Source organism: Pristiophorus japonicus, chromosome 17 (assembly GCF_044704955.1).
Source record: "Pristiophorus japonicus isolate sPriJap1 chromosome 17, sPriJap1.hap1, whole genome shotgun sequence".
In the NCBI taxonomy this organism is placed as follows: Eukaryota; Metazoa; Chordata; class Chondrichthyes; family Pristiophoridae; genus Pristiophorus; species Pristiophorus japonicus.
This window is the reverse complement of record NC_091993.1, coordinates 119749588-119765375: the sequence shown is the minus strand read 5'-3', so window position 1 is coordinate 119765375 and position 15788 is coordinate 119749588. Positions and strand designations below refer to the sequence as shown.

The following is a 15788-nucleotide window of genomic DNA, read 5'->3' as shown; positions in this document are numbered from 1 at the left end:
AAATTCCAAGTGCACACGTGCATGTTCTTCAGTGTTTGGGATTAAGGCACGTGATAGAGCAGAGCTTTACCCTGTATCTAGCCCACACTTGTACTTGACCAAGTACTCAAGGGCAACAGAATGTAAAGTGGATAGACCTTTGTGCAAAATCGACAGAAATCAAAACTTAGTATTTTCCTGCATCCTAACTCTCAAAGCCTCCCACACATGCATCAGAAGAGCCAGATATTGCCTTTTTACCTTTGCATCAATTAACTTTACAATGACTGAGTAACACAAACTCAATATTAAGGGCTTTAAATATCAGGAAAAACATTTTAATTGTTGCAGATATAAAGGTCATGCAGATTATAAATATTTCAACCAGTGCATTGAAATGAGTGCAACTTGTTTTTGTATATAGGTTACAGATTTATAATTTTTATATACTGCGTTTGGTTTGTAAGCATGAATCTATGAATTTAGCTGTAGAAGAGAAGTACTGTGTACGTGGTTCAGCTAATAAAACCTTACCATTTTAGTATTTTAAAAAGACTTGTTTATATCTTGATAATCTGGCTGGACTGTGGGTTGCTCTAGTGGAAAAGAATACAACTTATTTTTGTATATAGGTTACAGACAGGATGGGATTTTCAGTTTTTTTCTCCTCGGCAGTGTTTGATTAAGCCCAGCGAGTTAGAATTTGCACTGTTGGTGAACACTTCAGAGATTGTTTTTTTAATTTCCAATTGCCACATCTGGAGTAGTGCACACTGGGATATTACAGTATCTTGGGCATAAGTTGGTCAATGTGGCATTCACACAACTGTTATCACATTGCTGGACTGTTAACAGGCTTGCAAACTCTTCTCTTTGTGGCTGGAGATATTTCCATCTGTTAATACAAGCTCGCCAGTCATATTTTCTAGCTAAATAGAATAAATGTGTTCAGTATTTCTCTTTCTTTCTTTTCCTCCTCCTCCCACCACCCCACAGGATTTTTGGAATAAAATTAAGTGGTCACATGGTAAGAGAAGTTGAAAAAGATTAGCTATTCTCTTCAGATCATCAATGTTGAGTTGGCTGGAACAGCAGGATCTGCTACTAAAAGCCCAATCACCACCAGGTTTGACATTAAAAACTTGTGGCATAGCAACATTACTGCATATTAAATCAACTGACAAGTTAGAAATGATCAGATAGCTGATGGCTGAATGAGGAAGGACACCATCCAATGAAAATAGACTGTTGGAGGAGTTGGCAAAAACTGCTACCAAGTTGGGCCTCATCCTCCAAGGGATCAAGACCCCAGTTAAGGATCCTGGAGGATGTTAATGGACTGGTTTGAATTAGACCATAATACACCATTGCAACATGTGGCTCGAGATTATACCAGCTGATTTTCTAAGTTGCTAAAAAAAAAAATTCAATGCTGACAACTTATATTCCCCGCCTCATTGCCACTCATCCTCTCAGTTAGAAGCAATTGCAGCTATTTCATATATTGGGCTAGTGCCCAAGACAAATCTATTTATCTTTCTCTTCACTCTGCCCAAACTAGGTCCAGAAGGGGTGGATTGTCTAAGGGGGTGGAATGTGAGACAGTAGCCTTTAAAATGCAGTTTAAATGATGGGGGTAGCACAAAGCAAGGACACTGCAGTCATTTTTGTTGAGAACTTCAGTGGCAGGGTCATTATCTTTCATAGCAAGTCTAAAACATCTAGTCATTATCACATTGCTGTTTGTGGGAGCTTGCAGTGTGGTCATTTCCTACGCTGCAACATTGGCTGTAAAGCACTTTGGGACATCCTGAGGCCATGAAAGGCACAAGTCTGTCTTAAAGAATGTTAACAAGTTAATCACAAGTGTCTTAGTTTCTCAATCAACTATTCATTCTAGAGCAAACTTTTTTTTAAAAACCAAAGAGCAGGGTTCCTAAATACAATCCACCTGTGACAGTAGAGTCCAAAATGTTACCCCAAAATCTACAAGTTGTTTACATAAGATTTCTGCCACAAACTCATCAATCTTGATATTGGGGGGGGGGGGGGGGGGGTGGCAGGGGGAGATTTCATTTTCACTTTAATGCAGGCCTTTTTTTTTTAAAAAAGGCACTAAAATAGAATGACTATTTCCAAGTGTTTTGATAGTATTTACATTAGGCAAGTTAGTCCATTTACCATCATTACTACAGCAAGTCTTCACTGAAATTTTTACCACCTTGTGTTCAGTCATTACATATCTCACTGTGGTGCATTTAAGTATTTTACTTTACTCATTTCACCTGCACATGAAGGTCTAAGAATATAATAATTCACCTCAAAACAAACGGGTATCTCCCATTGAGCACACAATAAAAAGGTTTGTAGAACACCAAACTCCATTACAAGCAGTGAACTAACTTCCTGCAGTTTAGTCTATGGGTAAAATGAATGAGTTTCCTGCCAAGTGATATGTTGTGATATCGTCAGTCTCTCGAATCAAGGATAACTTGCTTCCACGTCAAAAAGTTCACAGGTGTTTCAATGATGGACCTAAAATTCCAAGTCCGAACTAAATCTTGAAGGGTGGAAGATGCCTGTGCGTGGATTTTTTTTTTTAATAAACGTGTGGTGACCGTTGCTCACCAGCCACCACACGGGCTTGACAAAGCTAGGTCTTGGTCCAGTGGCAAGGATTAACCAAGACTAACTGGAGACTAGCTCTGCTGCACAGACCTAGTGTGCACACATATCGCAGTGCAGGCTGGTCCGTGCTGCCCCTGGTCCCTCGGCCTGCTGCTTCGGGCCCAGCAGTCTCTGTGGCCCCTGGCCTGAGAGCACCATCGGAGCAGGCCGGGGAGTGGAAGGAGCAGTCTGGCGGCCTATCACTCCAGGGAGCAGCACGTGCTGGAGCAGGAGCACAACGGCCGAGAAGAGTGACGTCACCAAGATCCAGGTCGGTGATTGGAGCGGCGAGAGATTGCTGTGATCTACAAGTTGCCTGAACAGCCAGCTTTGCAATGTTACCAAGAGGGGGGGGGGGGGGGGGGGGGGGGAAGAAAGTGAACTTGTCAAATGTGAAGCTACTTTAAGCCTGTACTAGGTTTGAGGGGAAAGGACATTCTTGACAGATCATGAGAGATACAACACTGGCTCAGAGAAGAAGTAAACATCAAGTTGGAGCTCCATTATTCCCCAATAGGAGCAAACCAACCTTTGACCTGCCACCACTGGAACAGCAATTTGTGAAGTCAAACTTGAAACACAGGTTACACAATGCTCGTCAGGCTTAAATTCAAGGTTAGAGTACAAGATTGTTCAGCTCTGTGCAATGTATGGAGAATATAGAAAGTAAAATCACATCTACTGTATCAGATGCATTTTTATTTGTACCAAATTACAATTATTCACACTGCTAGGAGAAAGGCTCGTTAAATAGCAGAACATGAACACAATATCAGCAAGACAATTGACAAGTATCAACAAAATTCTGCTGGAATGCTGATATTTAATGAGGGCTTAAAAAAAAATGTCTTGGTTTGCTAAACCACTGCACCATATTAGCAAGACAATGATCTCTATTCAGTTTGAAATAGCATGTGACTTGGCACTGCAAGTAGCAGGGAAATGGAAGAGGGGAGGGAGAGAAGGGCAGTGAAAAAAATAAATCTACATCTAACACAAAAATGCACTTGCATGAAAGAAATCTGAGCCACAGTAAACCTGATAAATTGTCCAGTCAATCCACAAGGAATCCCAGCTGTTGTCACGTTTTGAGATAACAAAGAAAAAGTTATCCAATAATATCAACAGACAGTGGGAATTCAGCATTTACATCTGAAATGGTCATATTTTAAATTAAGTGACTGAATAAATAGCAAACTATGTGCAAGAGATAGAATTCATATGTAATCCTCAACACAACCAGCCAAACACTCGATCATAAATGCCAGAAATGTTTACTAGACTGCATCATGTAATATAGGTTTTGCATACCACTGACAGTTGGATGGGTATGGTCGCACTAATGTAACTGAACACCCGAACTGAACTTAAAGCTAGACATTTTAAATGCAGAGGAAATTTAGACACACTGTCACCCCTGATAACCTGCAGTAACTATTTTATCTCAAACAGACTGTGGTTTGAAGTTAGATTCTCACATCCTCTGTATTTAAATTTTTTTTTAAAGTCAAAATGATAGTTACCTATAATTATCAGGGCAAAGAAAAGGTCTTTTCATTAGACTTGTAGGCACTAGGTCAGTAAATACACTCACTGCTCCCAACAGATATCAGAAAGCTCCAGTACCTAGTATCAATACAGCACTTCTTGGTTACTGCCTACCGAGGGAAATTTCTTAATTTTGTAAGCTAGGGAGCTGTACACCTTAGATATAACCCCCAACACCATTTTAAGCTACAAGAATCGCAGCAATGTGCATCTATACTATTGCTCCATTATGGAAAAAAAAGTGTTATGCTCACTTCAAATAGACACATGGGTTATGTTGAACGCATAATGGAACAGGCCAGCTACTTGGGTCCACATTGTAGAAGGTAGAGAGGAGAGAAGACCCAAGTGGAACTTTTGTAACACTGATCAGATAAGGTCTAAACTGAATGATCCGTGGTTAATGTTGTCTAACTCCTTTAAAAAGCACAGTGAGACACATTTCAACATGAGCAGAACATTCAAATCCAATTGGCACCAACTCAAGCCATCTCTGTCCAAGAGGCTGCAAATTATAATGTGCAAGAAAGTAAAGTGCAATAAAAAGGAGGGTCTGAAATGAGAGTAGGTGAATTGCCAGATGTAATCTAGAAAAACGCATCCACCAAATCAATCCAAAAAAAAAAGTGCATTGCAGTAGGCTCCTTGCCTCACCCACTTGTGTTTGGGTGGGGGAAGTGTATAAAAACAATACTTCTAAGCATAGTTATCCCCTTTCAGCAAGAAGTACCAGGATCCCACATCACCAGGAACATCTGTAGTGTGCCACCTGTAGTGGATAAGCAGTCACAAAGGATTATATTAGAGTTAGGCCCCAAATTGTTGGGACATTAATTGAATGCCATACAACAGGCAGGATATTGTCTTCATTTTTGATCTACGTCCTAGGTACATGACCATCCCTTCAAAACTAAATCCTGCCTTGTGCAGCCATTGGGTCTCACTTTTGTTTCGGCACTCTATCCAGAGCAATGGCCTTTTGCTTCGGAAGTTCTGCAGAAGCCAGTTTTCCCCCTCGACATTGATTTTCCTATATAAATAATTGCAACTGTCAGCCAGAGATAGCAGAGCGTCATTTTCCATCAGCTTAAGTGTGGAAGCCGGCGACACCACAAATGGCACCTCCAGTCCATTAATCCTGCAGCTTTTTTTTTTTGTTTGTTAATGGGAGTCCAGTGCCCCACAGTCACTGCAGTCTCATTCTCTGCAAAAGTGGCGGGCTTCAGTTTAGTAAGAAGCAGAACAGCAGCCCCCACTGCTTAACGGCTGTGGTTCGTCATCAATGATTTGTATGCCCCGTCGCGCGTGGCTCGCCCGACTGGGATCATTCTCTCTCGCCGCCTCTTCTGCTTGGGCAACTTCAAGCATCTCTGAAAAAGGGAGAAAACAAAAATGATTTTAGGAACTCCAAAGTACTGACATGTCATGTACTGATGGGGAGTGGTTAAAAAAGAAAAAGACTTGCATTTATATAGCGCCTTTCACAACCCCAGTACGTCCCAAAGGGTTTTTACAGCCAATGAAGTGCTTTTGTAGTTACTTTTGTAATGTAGGAAACACAACAGCCAATTTGAACACTGCTAGGTCCCAGAAACAGCAATGTGATAATGACCGGGCAATCTGTTTTTAAGGTGTTGGTTGAGGGATAAATATTGGCCAGGATATCAGGAAGAAGTCCCTTGCTGCTCTTCAAATAGTGCCATGGGATATTTTACTTCCACCTGAAGGGGCAGACAGGAGATCGATTTGATCTCATCCTAAAATAACAATTTTGGACAGCCTGCATTCTTGGGACAGCTGCAACATTGTTCTGAAGGACACCACAGCTCCAATGTTTATTACTGCAGCACAAACTGCACACCCCCCCCCCCCCCCACCCCCCACAAACTTCCTAGTAAGTATCTGCATTATTAAAGATTGAACCTGTAGCACCAGAAATGGTCGACAATGTATCACCATCTACTTTGGTGCCTGCTGTGCTGCACAAAAAGTGGTAAAGAGGTCAGAGGCCTTTTATCCGGGGAGAGGCCATCCTCTCCACAGGGGAGGGAAAACACAATGTACAGGAATAAATTCAGGCTCCTATGGTCATCCTAGTGGTCAGTTAACCAGCAGAATTGGCACAGAAACAGGACTTCACCATCCCATTCCCTAACTGAGGAGGTGGGACACATCAAGAACGGAAGATGCCAACATTTCAAGATCAGAACTAAAAGAATAAAACTTTTTTTTAATAAATGCAACTTAACCAACCAGATTTAACAACCACCACCAATGGGACAGCAAATAAAGATAAGATAAAAGTATGGTCACGGTCATCCAGAAAAGGGGAAGTAAAATGTTTTGGTCATAGTTTCTAGTACCAAGTTGGCTCAGGTCACTGAAAAGTTTGGATAATTAATTAATTAAATGTGCAGAAAAAATTTTAAACTCATGCTTTTCCTAAATTGTGAAGAGTAGAGACCAAAATTGGACATTAATAAAAGGTTAAAATAGTGGAAAAGACGAGGTTTTAAAAAAAAATTAATTCATGGGATGTGGGCGTCGCTGGCAAGGCTGGCATTTATTGCCCATCCCTAATTGCCCTCAAGAAGGTGGTGGTGAGCCGCCTTCTTGAACCGCTGCAGTCCGTGTGGTGAAGGTGCTCCCACAGTACTGTTAGGGAGGGAGTGCCAGGAGCAGCAACGATGAAGGAACCTGCCAATATATTTCCAAGTCAGGATAAATGAAGCAATAATGCTTAAGTGACTCCAAAATTGGATTCTAAAAGCCTTGCACATTATAGGAAGAAGGGAAGGCCACAGGAGGAAAGGAGCTAGTGTGATTGTGACAAAGGGAAGTAGAGAAGTTGAGCGAGCGTGTGACAATCTGGCAGCCGCCTCAGGATATAAATATAATTCTAATATGAAAGGCAAGGGTAGGACTACATAATGTGATCCAACATCTATTCAGGGTAATCACAACTTGAATTTGTATTATATAGTATTTACAGCACAGAAACAGGCCATTCGATTCAACAGATCGATGCCAGTGTTTATGCTCCACACGAGTCTCCTCCCACCAATATATCCTTCTATTCCTTTCTCCCTTGTGTTTATCTAGCTTCCCCTTAAATGCATTTATGCTAGTCACCAGAACCAGCCCTTGTATTAATATGTTCCACATCCTAACCACTCTGGGTATCTGGTGCCGTTAACGTAGTAATGTGTCCCAAGGCGCTTCACAGGAGTGTTAACAAAATAAAGTAATCGGGCCATATAAGGAGATATTACATGCTTGGTCAAAGAGGGTTTTAAGGAGCATCTTAAAAAAGGAGGGATGGCGAGGTTAGCTGACACAATTGGACGAAACAGTGCAGCTGAGAGCCAGAGTTGGATAACGCTCACTCACTTTTACAGACATCGAGAAAGAGTTCCTCAATGCCTTTGTTCACTTTGGCAGAGGTGTGGAAGTGCTTTGCTCCTACAGACTCTGCATACCTGTTTAGGAGGAATTATTAAAACAATTTTGAATAAGTCAAGAGATTGAACATCGGTCAAAGACTAAACAAAAATGTTAATCTGGGGGCACAGCATGCAGGAACGGTACAGTAAATTTGCACCCACAAGATTAATATCCTCAGGAGGCAATCACATGGAGGGGGCAATCAGCAAGAGGCACTCTCCTGCTGCCACCCTTGTAGCCATTTATTTTCCACTGGCAGCATCCTGGAAGTGGATCCTCTCAGCCAGGCAAGTGACACCACATACAAAGACTCAGCAGGGCACAGGGAAAATAAAACACAAGTGCACTTTCAAAAGAAATCACTGCAACACAATATTCCAAACAGACTTGCGCTGGCTATCAACAGAATTGGTTTAAGACAGGAGGTACATCAAGTCAGTGGTTCTCAAACTTTTTTTTTTAAAGTTCAAATGGATTAACAATTAATTACTGACCCCCATCTAAATCACAATACTCATTGTAATGTATGCATCTGCGAGTAGGCTCACAGGTTTAGAGAGTTGTTGAGTTGGGAGTGGCTTAGCCAGTCACAACGTTCACAAGTCTTAATAAAACCCCAGCCAGTTGGGTTCAGGAGATTCACAATGAGGCAGGTGGTTGTGAGCCTGGTGGATGGACTGGTAAATGTGTAGTGTGATTATTAGCAAAAGGTTTAACAAACCAACTAGTTCTTAATAGCAATATGTTGCTATGAATTCTTAAGCAAAGAACCCATAAAGCAAATACATTACACTCATAAAATGAAAGTGCTGCATGTAGAGAGCGCATTTTAATAATGCTTTTAACAAAAACAGGTATTTACCTACAGATATCGCTGCATCTCACTGCAGAAAACTGTTTACCCTTGGTGAGATTTCACCCCAGGTCAGGCAGCTTAAACTCTACCACCATGTTTCCTGAAAATGTTGGTGTAGCAATGCTAAGGACCCTCAGTAGTAACTGCATAGAGATGGCACAATTGTAGCCACTCCCTACTTTGTGTCATTGCACACAGTGATCTGCTGTGAAGCTGGTTCTTCGAGTGGGTTAGCAGAGTCCTTGTCGAATAGTCTAGTATTTTATCCAACGAAGAGACCGCGATTTTATTGGTAAACAACTTGTGAATGGGTTTATAAGCTTCAGGCATCTCCCCTCCAAGGTGAGACAGCCATCCCACTCAGCGCTGTACATGTAGGGGCCGCGTTTTCACATTATTTCGCGGACCCCCTGGAAAGACTCTTACGGACCCCGGTTTGAGAACCTCTGCATTAAATGAGCAACGTGATAATTCAGGACTCATGGAGAGAGTGGCTTGCTAACTCACCACAAAGTACATGTTCCCACAGATCTAAAAATAAACGTGTTTAAAATAAAAAAGGGCTGGATTTAATGATGCACTTATCCCCTTGAGGTTTAAAGGCTAATTGAGCTGCTGCGTGGGTTTAAAGGCTTTAGACTTCCAACATTCTTTCTAAACAAATTTCTAACCAGGACAAACCATTATTGTATTTAGAACACAATGTCCTCCCCATGGAAACACGTAGAGTAATCTCAATCCACCCACCAAACAAGGGGAAACAATTCACAGCAGTCCATACATTATGCTCCAACCAGGACTTAGCAATAAATGTCCTTGTTTGGTGAAGCAACTGATGGTACTATACGCACCAGATATATATTATACGTAATTCCATATTAAAAAAACAGGAAGCAAGAAATCAGACCAGATTCTTACCACCAAGATCCCTACATTATGGCCCTTTCCTCAAAAATTGAATTAAGCAGTTTGACTTCAAGGGTGGGGGGGAAAGAGAGAGCACAAAGCTAAACTTCATCCCTCAGTCAACATCCCAACAAAATGTACTTTCCTGCTGGGTCACGGGATTGTGATTAGTAGGAAAACCCTGGAAACTGCAGCCAATTATAGTGTCCCCTACCAGCACTGGCACAGATCTCCAAACTAGGGATTGATTTTGCTATCCTGATTCTCAACGTTAAATCGTAGAATCCTAAAAATTTACAGCATGGGAGGCAGAAATTTCGGCCCATTGTGTCCACAGCGGCTGGCAGAGCTATCCAGCCTAATCCCACTTTCCAGCTCTTGGTCCGTAGCCCTGTAGGTTACAGCACTTCAAGTACACATCCAAGTTTTTTTTTAAAGTGGTGAGGGTTTCTGCCTCTACCACCCTTTCAGGCAGTGAGTTCCAGACACCCACCAGATATTTCCCCTCTAAACCTCCTACCAATTACTATGCCCCCTGGTTGTTGACCCCTCTGCAAAGGGAAATAGGTCCTTCCTATCCACTATCTAGGCACCTCAATTAGATCTCCCCTCAGCCTCTTCTGTTCCAAAGAAAACAGATACATTTAACAGACATGAATGGCTCAATATCATACTAGGTGCTGCATTTACCCACCAAGCTACTGAGTGACTTATTTTTAAAATAAAAATCTCAAGGCAGTTTACAATAAATCCCTGAAGACCAACTCCAGTATCAAGGCTGTGTCCCATACACACTCAGCAAATGTTTAGTGGACATTAGGAGACTGTAAAATTTAGCTCCAGTTTTCCCCAAATATTCCATCCAGTGCCAGATACATACGCCTCTGCTTCTTCAACGGACACCATCCGATCCTTCTCCAGGTCGGTTTTATTTCCTGCAAAATCAACAAAAATGTATATTTTCTTTCGTAAGTAAAAGGGGTGACCTCCAAACTCCAATTGCCACCGCCAGAAAAGGCATCAAAATTATAAGCTAGTTGAAAAATGTGGCCAATTTTTTTTTCCTTCAAATTAGAGAGCTCAAGTGGAAGGGTCAATAGCGATCAAAGGTTAGGAGCAAATAGTAACACATTATGCACAGGACAAAAGTGTGCGTGTGGCTTTACAGTCAATGAAGTACTTTTGGAGTGTAGTCCCTGTTGTAATGTGGGAAGTTGAGGGAGAAGAGTCCTGGGAAAGGAATTAGTTCCCAGTTTAGAGAGACACCATAATTCTGGTCTGATGTTTCGGGCTTTAGTAAATGAGTAAACCACGCTTCCCTGCTCAAACTGTTCAATGTGGTACAGGTTGAGCCTCCCTTATCCGGAACTCTCGGGACCTGGCCTGTTCTGGATAAGGGATTTTTCCGGACGAGGGGTGGTCACATTAAATTGGATGGTACAGGTACTGATCCAGGGGATATCGGGGCTAGCTGGCTTGGGGCTGGGAGTGTGGCACTGAGATCACCGGAGGGGGGGGGGGGGGGGGGGTGGATTGCAGGGTCAGGCCAGCGATTGCGAGAGTCGGCAGCGAGGAAGGACTTCAATTTGTTCACGTCGGAGTTCTGCGCATGCGCCACCCAGTGGCCAGGAATGGTTCTGGACGAGGGGTGGTACCGGATAAGGGAGTTCTGGTTGATTTGACTTGGCCAGCATTTTACAACAGCAAATAGAAACACATTATGCACAGGACAAAACTGCATTAGTGCGTCTGATCTGACCTCGAAGAATATTGATATTTTGAACCCTTTCCCACATGAGTGCTAGCTCCCTCTCACCATCATGTTACACATTGCACTTTAAGTTGGTTTAATTTGGTCAGTCATACCACAGCTACCTTTGCACAACACCACATGCAAACATGCCGTGATCACCAAATTGAACACTCCGATCGGGGCAACAGCTTCACATACTGCACCCCAATCACCTGCTTATTGAACCAATGTTTTAGGTCAAGGCCAACTTTAGTGATAACTTCTCGGCTTTGCTGTTCCACCTCTTCCTTTTCACAAGGTTACTAGTAAATTATTTGCGACACAGATAGAATTGATTGGGAAATGTCAACTTGGCAAGTTACGAATTGTACACGTGGGCAGAAAAATGAGCCAATATTGTGTGACAATAGGAAGCAGGGTTTATGGACAGAAATGGGGGTCATTTTAAACGGTCACCTGAGTGGCATTCTGAGGGAATTACCCACCCTTTGTAGAACTCGCCCGACTTTCGTTCCATATGGGACCATCGTCATCTGCAAGATGCCCTCCAAGTCACATAGCATCAGAGCGCATTCGGCCCATCATGCCTGTGCTAGCTCTTGGAAAGAGCGGTGCAATGTTCCCCTCCCCTCCCCTCCCCCAGTGCTCTTTCCCCATAAGCCCTACAATTTTTTCCTGTTTCAAGTGTACGTCCAATTCCCACATTGCCATTCGGTAGGGAATTGCAGGAGTTTCGACCCAACATCACTGTGGGAGCACCATCACCACGTGGACTGCAGCAGTTCAAGGCGGCCCACCATCACATTCTCAGGGCAAGGAGGGATTCTCAATCAATGCGCCCCGAGAGCATAGCCCACAAAACGAGAACTACTTTTTAAAAAAAAAACCATCGCAGCAATTTTTAAAAAATGGGAAGATGGGGCAAGACAGAAGAATACAAAGCAGTATCCACCTGTAGGTACAGGAATAACGTACAGGCACAGCAATATTGTACAAGGCAGAGTTTGGGGTCCTTAACAGGACGATACAGGAGAACGACAATGTTAAGAAGTCACATACCGACGATACACAGACAGATTTCACTGCCAAGCATCTTCCGCAGCTCTTTCACCCAGTTCTTCACCTGCAAGGTTTAAAGACATTCAATTCCCAGTTACAGGATCTGAAGCCACCAACATGAGCTACAACCCAGACAGATTGAGAGGGGAGGCTCGGAGAAGGAAGCCTTGCTACAGTTATACAGGGTATACCTGGAATACTGCGTGCAGTTTTGGTTTCCATATTTACGAAAGGATATACTTGCTTTGGAGGCAGTTCAGAGAAGGTTCATTAGGGCTGATTCCAGAGATGAGGGGGTTGACTTATGAGGAAAGGTTGAGTCGGTTGGGCCTCTACTCATTGGAATTCAAAAGAATGAGAGGTGATATTGAAACATTATGAGGGGGCTTGACAAGATGGATGCAGAGGATGATGCCACTGATAGGGAAGACTAGAACTAGGGGGCATGATCTGAGAATAAGGGGCCGCCAATTTAAAACTGAGATGAGGAGGAATTTCTTTTCTCAGAGGGTTGTAAATCTGTGGAATTTGCTGCCTGAGCTGTGGAAGCTGGATCACTGAATAAATTTAAGACAGAGATAGACAGTTTCTTAACTGATAAGGGAATAACGGGTTATGGGGAGCAGATCCGAGTCAATGATCGGATCAGCCATGATCTTATTGAATGGCGGAGCAGGCTTGAGGGGCTGTATGGCCGACTCCTGTTCCTATTTCTTAAGTTGCATAGAATTTACTGCACAAAATAGGCCACTCAGTCCGTGCCAGTGTTTATGCTTCATGAGCATCCACCTACTCCTCTTCATCTCACCCCATCAGCATAACATTCTATTCCTTTCCCCCTCATGTGTTTATCTAGCTTCCCCTTAAATGCATCGATGCTAGTCACCTCAATCACTCTGGCAGCAAGTTCCACATTCTAACCACTCTTTGGGTAAAGAAGTTACTCCTGAATTCCTTGGATTTATTGGTGACTATCTTACATTTATGACCCCGATGTAATCATTGTACACAAGAATAGGCCATTCAGCCCCTCGAGCCTGTTCCACCATTCAAACTAGATCACGAGCTGAGGATCTGGCTGATCTGTAGCTCGACTCTATTTACCAGTCTTTGCTCCATACGCTTCCAATACACTTACCAAACAAAAAACTATTGATCTTAAGTTTTGAAAATTTCAATGGACCCAGCATCCACAGATTTTTGGGGAGGAGAGTTCCAGATTGCCACTACCTCAATGAAAAGTTAAACTGCCGCAAATGTTGTTGAATTTTCCAAGTCATAAAGTACTCTTATATAATTACCCTTGATAGGTTTGGGGGAGGGGGGCTGGGGTTAATAATTTGTCAAAACAAAACACACCACAGTATATAGAGGATGTGTGAACTGGGCTGGAAATGGTAAAACATCAACTGAGGAGGACATGTTCACCCAACAGCAAACAGGGATCAGGAGATACAAAAAATGATTTAGGTTTTTCACTTTTTTTTTTTTAAATTTACCCCACAAATTACTACTGGTTTAATAAAAGACAAACGTAGAGATCAGTCAAAGTCAAGCAGCTCACCTTCTGAAAGGAGTCTTCATCGGTGATGTCATATACTAATATGGCTCCATTTGAATCTCTGTAGTATATAGGGCCCAAAGCATGAAATCTCTCTTGTCCGGCTGTGTCCTGCACAAGAAGAAGTATTTATATAGCACCTTTAATGTAGTGAAACTTCCCAAGGTGCTTCACAGGAATATTAGGACATGTTTAAAAAATGGACACCAAGCCGCACAAGGAGAAATTAGCGCAGGTGACCAAAAGCTTGGTCAAAGAGGTAGGTTTTAACAAGCATCTTGAAGGAGGAAAGAGAGGTAGCGAGGCGGAGGGGTTTAGGCAGGGAGCTTGGGGCCCAGCCAACAGAAGGCATGGCCACTGATTATAATGAGGGTTGCTCAAGGCAGAATTTGAGGATCGCAAACATCTCGGGGGGGGGGGGGGGGGGGGGGGGTGCGTGGGTTGTGGGGCTGGAGGAGATTACAGAGATAGGGAGGGGCGAGGTCAGAGGGATTTGAAAACAAGGATGAGAATTTTGAAATCGAGGCTTTGCTTAACCAGGAGTCAGGGAGCACAGGGGGTGATGGGTTAGCGGGACTTGGAGAGAGTTGGGACACAGACTGCCGAGTTTTGGATCACCTCGAGTTTACATAGGGTAGAACGTGGGAGGCCAGCCAGGAGTGCGCTGGAATAGTAGTCTAGAGCTAACAAAGGCACGATTGAGGGCTTCAGCAGCGATGAGCTGAGACAAGGGCAGGGACGGACGATGTCACGGAGGTGGAAATAGGCGGTCTTGGTTATGCTGCGGATATTTCAGGGTCAAATATGACACCAAGGTACAGGCGAAGAGACAATTTCAGGTCCAGAATTCTGCTGTGGGGGACACAATTCAAAAGGGCAAGAACAAAGATCATCAAATCCATGGAAGCTCATCCTCAACATTAGAAGGAAGGAATCTTGTTTATTTCCACACCGACTTGACAGATCATTGCAAGATAATCAGACGTCTACTCATGCAACCAGCCTGATGGATAAAGCGACATTTTAAGTGCTTTGTATAAAAAAAAGATACAATTTGTTTAAAAAAAACTGTTGAAGATTTAAAGATAAACAAATGTCTCTAGACCCACTAATTATCATGCTAGTTATTTTCCTCCTTACAAAATCAGAATCTCAGCATAATTATTTTTTTGCTAGAGTTTGTGACTGGAGGTTTACTTCTCTCCAATTCTCTCCCTCCAAAAGGCATGAACCCCACCCCACTTCCCCTCATGGAGCTCATTTCCAAGGCCAGCAGTCACCCTCTGGTATCCCACCAAAGCAACCAAATGCAGGACTGGATTAGCCAGTGGACAATCAACTGTCTTGGACACCCAACCCCCTTCCCTTCTCCTCCTGGTCAGCTGTGGCTCAATGGGTAGCACACTTGCCTGAGTCAGAAGGTTGTGGGTTCAAGTCCCACTCCAGGAACTTGAGCACAAATCTAGGCTGAAACTCCCAGTGCGATGCCGAGGGAGCACCGCACTGTCAGAGGTGCCTTCTTTCAGATGAGACATGAAACCAAATCCCCATCTGCTCACTCAGATGGACGTAAAAGATCCCATGGCACTATTTCGAAGACGACCAGGGGAGTTATCCCTAGTGTCCTTGCCAATATTCAACATAACAAAAACCGGTTATCTGGTCATTTTCACATTGCTGTTTGTGGGAGCTTGCTGTGCGTAAATTGGCTGCCGCGTTTCCCACATTACAACAGTGACTACACTCCAAAAGTACTTCATTAGCTGTAAAGCGCTTGGAGACATCTGGTGGCTGTGAAAGGTGCTATAGAAATCCAAGTCTTTTTTTTCCCCCTCTCCATGCACTCTTTTCCCCCCCCACCCACTCTTCCCTCCCCCTCCCCCCCCCCCCCCCCCCACTCTTCCCTCCCCCTCCCACCCCCCCCCCCCCCCCCCCCCCCCCCCCCACTCTTCCCTCCCCCTCCCACCCCCCCCCCCCTTACAAAAACTTATTTCCAAATTTGCTGTTTAAATTGC

At 43.4% G+C, this 15788-nt stretch overlaps 1 protein-coding gene across 1 annotated transcript in view; it reads right to left on the bottom strand.

Annotated features, from left to right (window-relative positions):
• Positions 1-3333: 3333 nt before the first annotated feature.
• The window catches only part of LOC139228066 (ras-related protein Rab-21-like), a 31488-nt gene continuing 19033 nt past the window's right edge, over positions 3334-15788 (bottom strand). The window contains exons 3-7 of the mRNA XM_070859227.1: positions 13777-13884; positions 12213-12276; positions 10281-10335; positions 7585-7673; positions 3334-5564 (exon numbers count right to left, since the gene is read on the bottom strand). Of these exons, the coding sequence (XP_070715328.1) occupies positions 5422-5564; positions 7585-7673; positions 10281-10335; positions 12213-12276; positions 13777-13884 (459 nt within the window). The 3' untranslated portion in view covers positions 3334-5421. The remainder of the gene's footprint in view (positions 5565-7584; positions 7674-10280; positions 10336-12212; positions 12277-13776; positions 13885-15788) is intronic.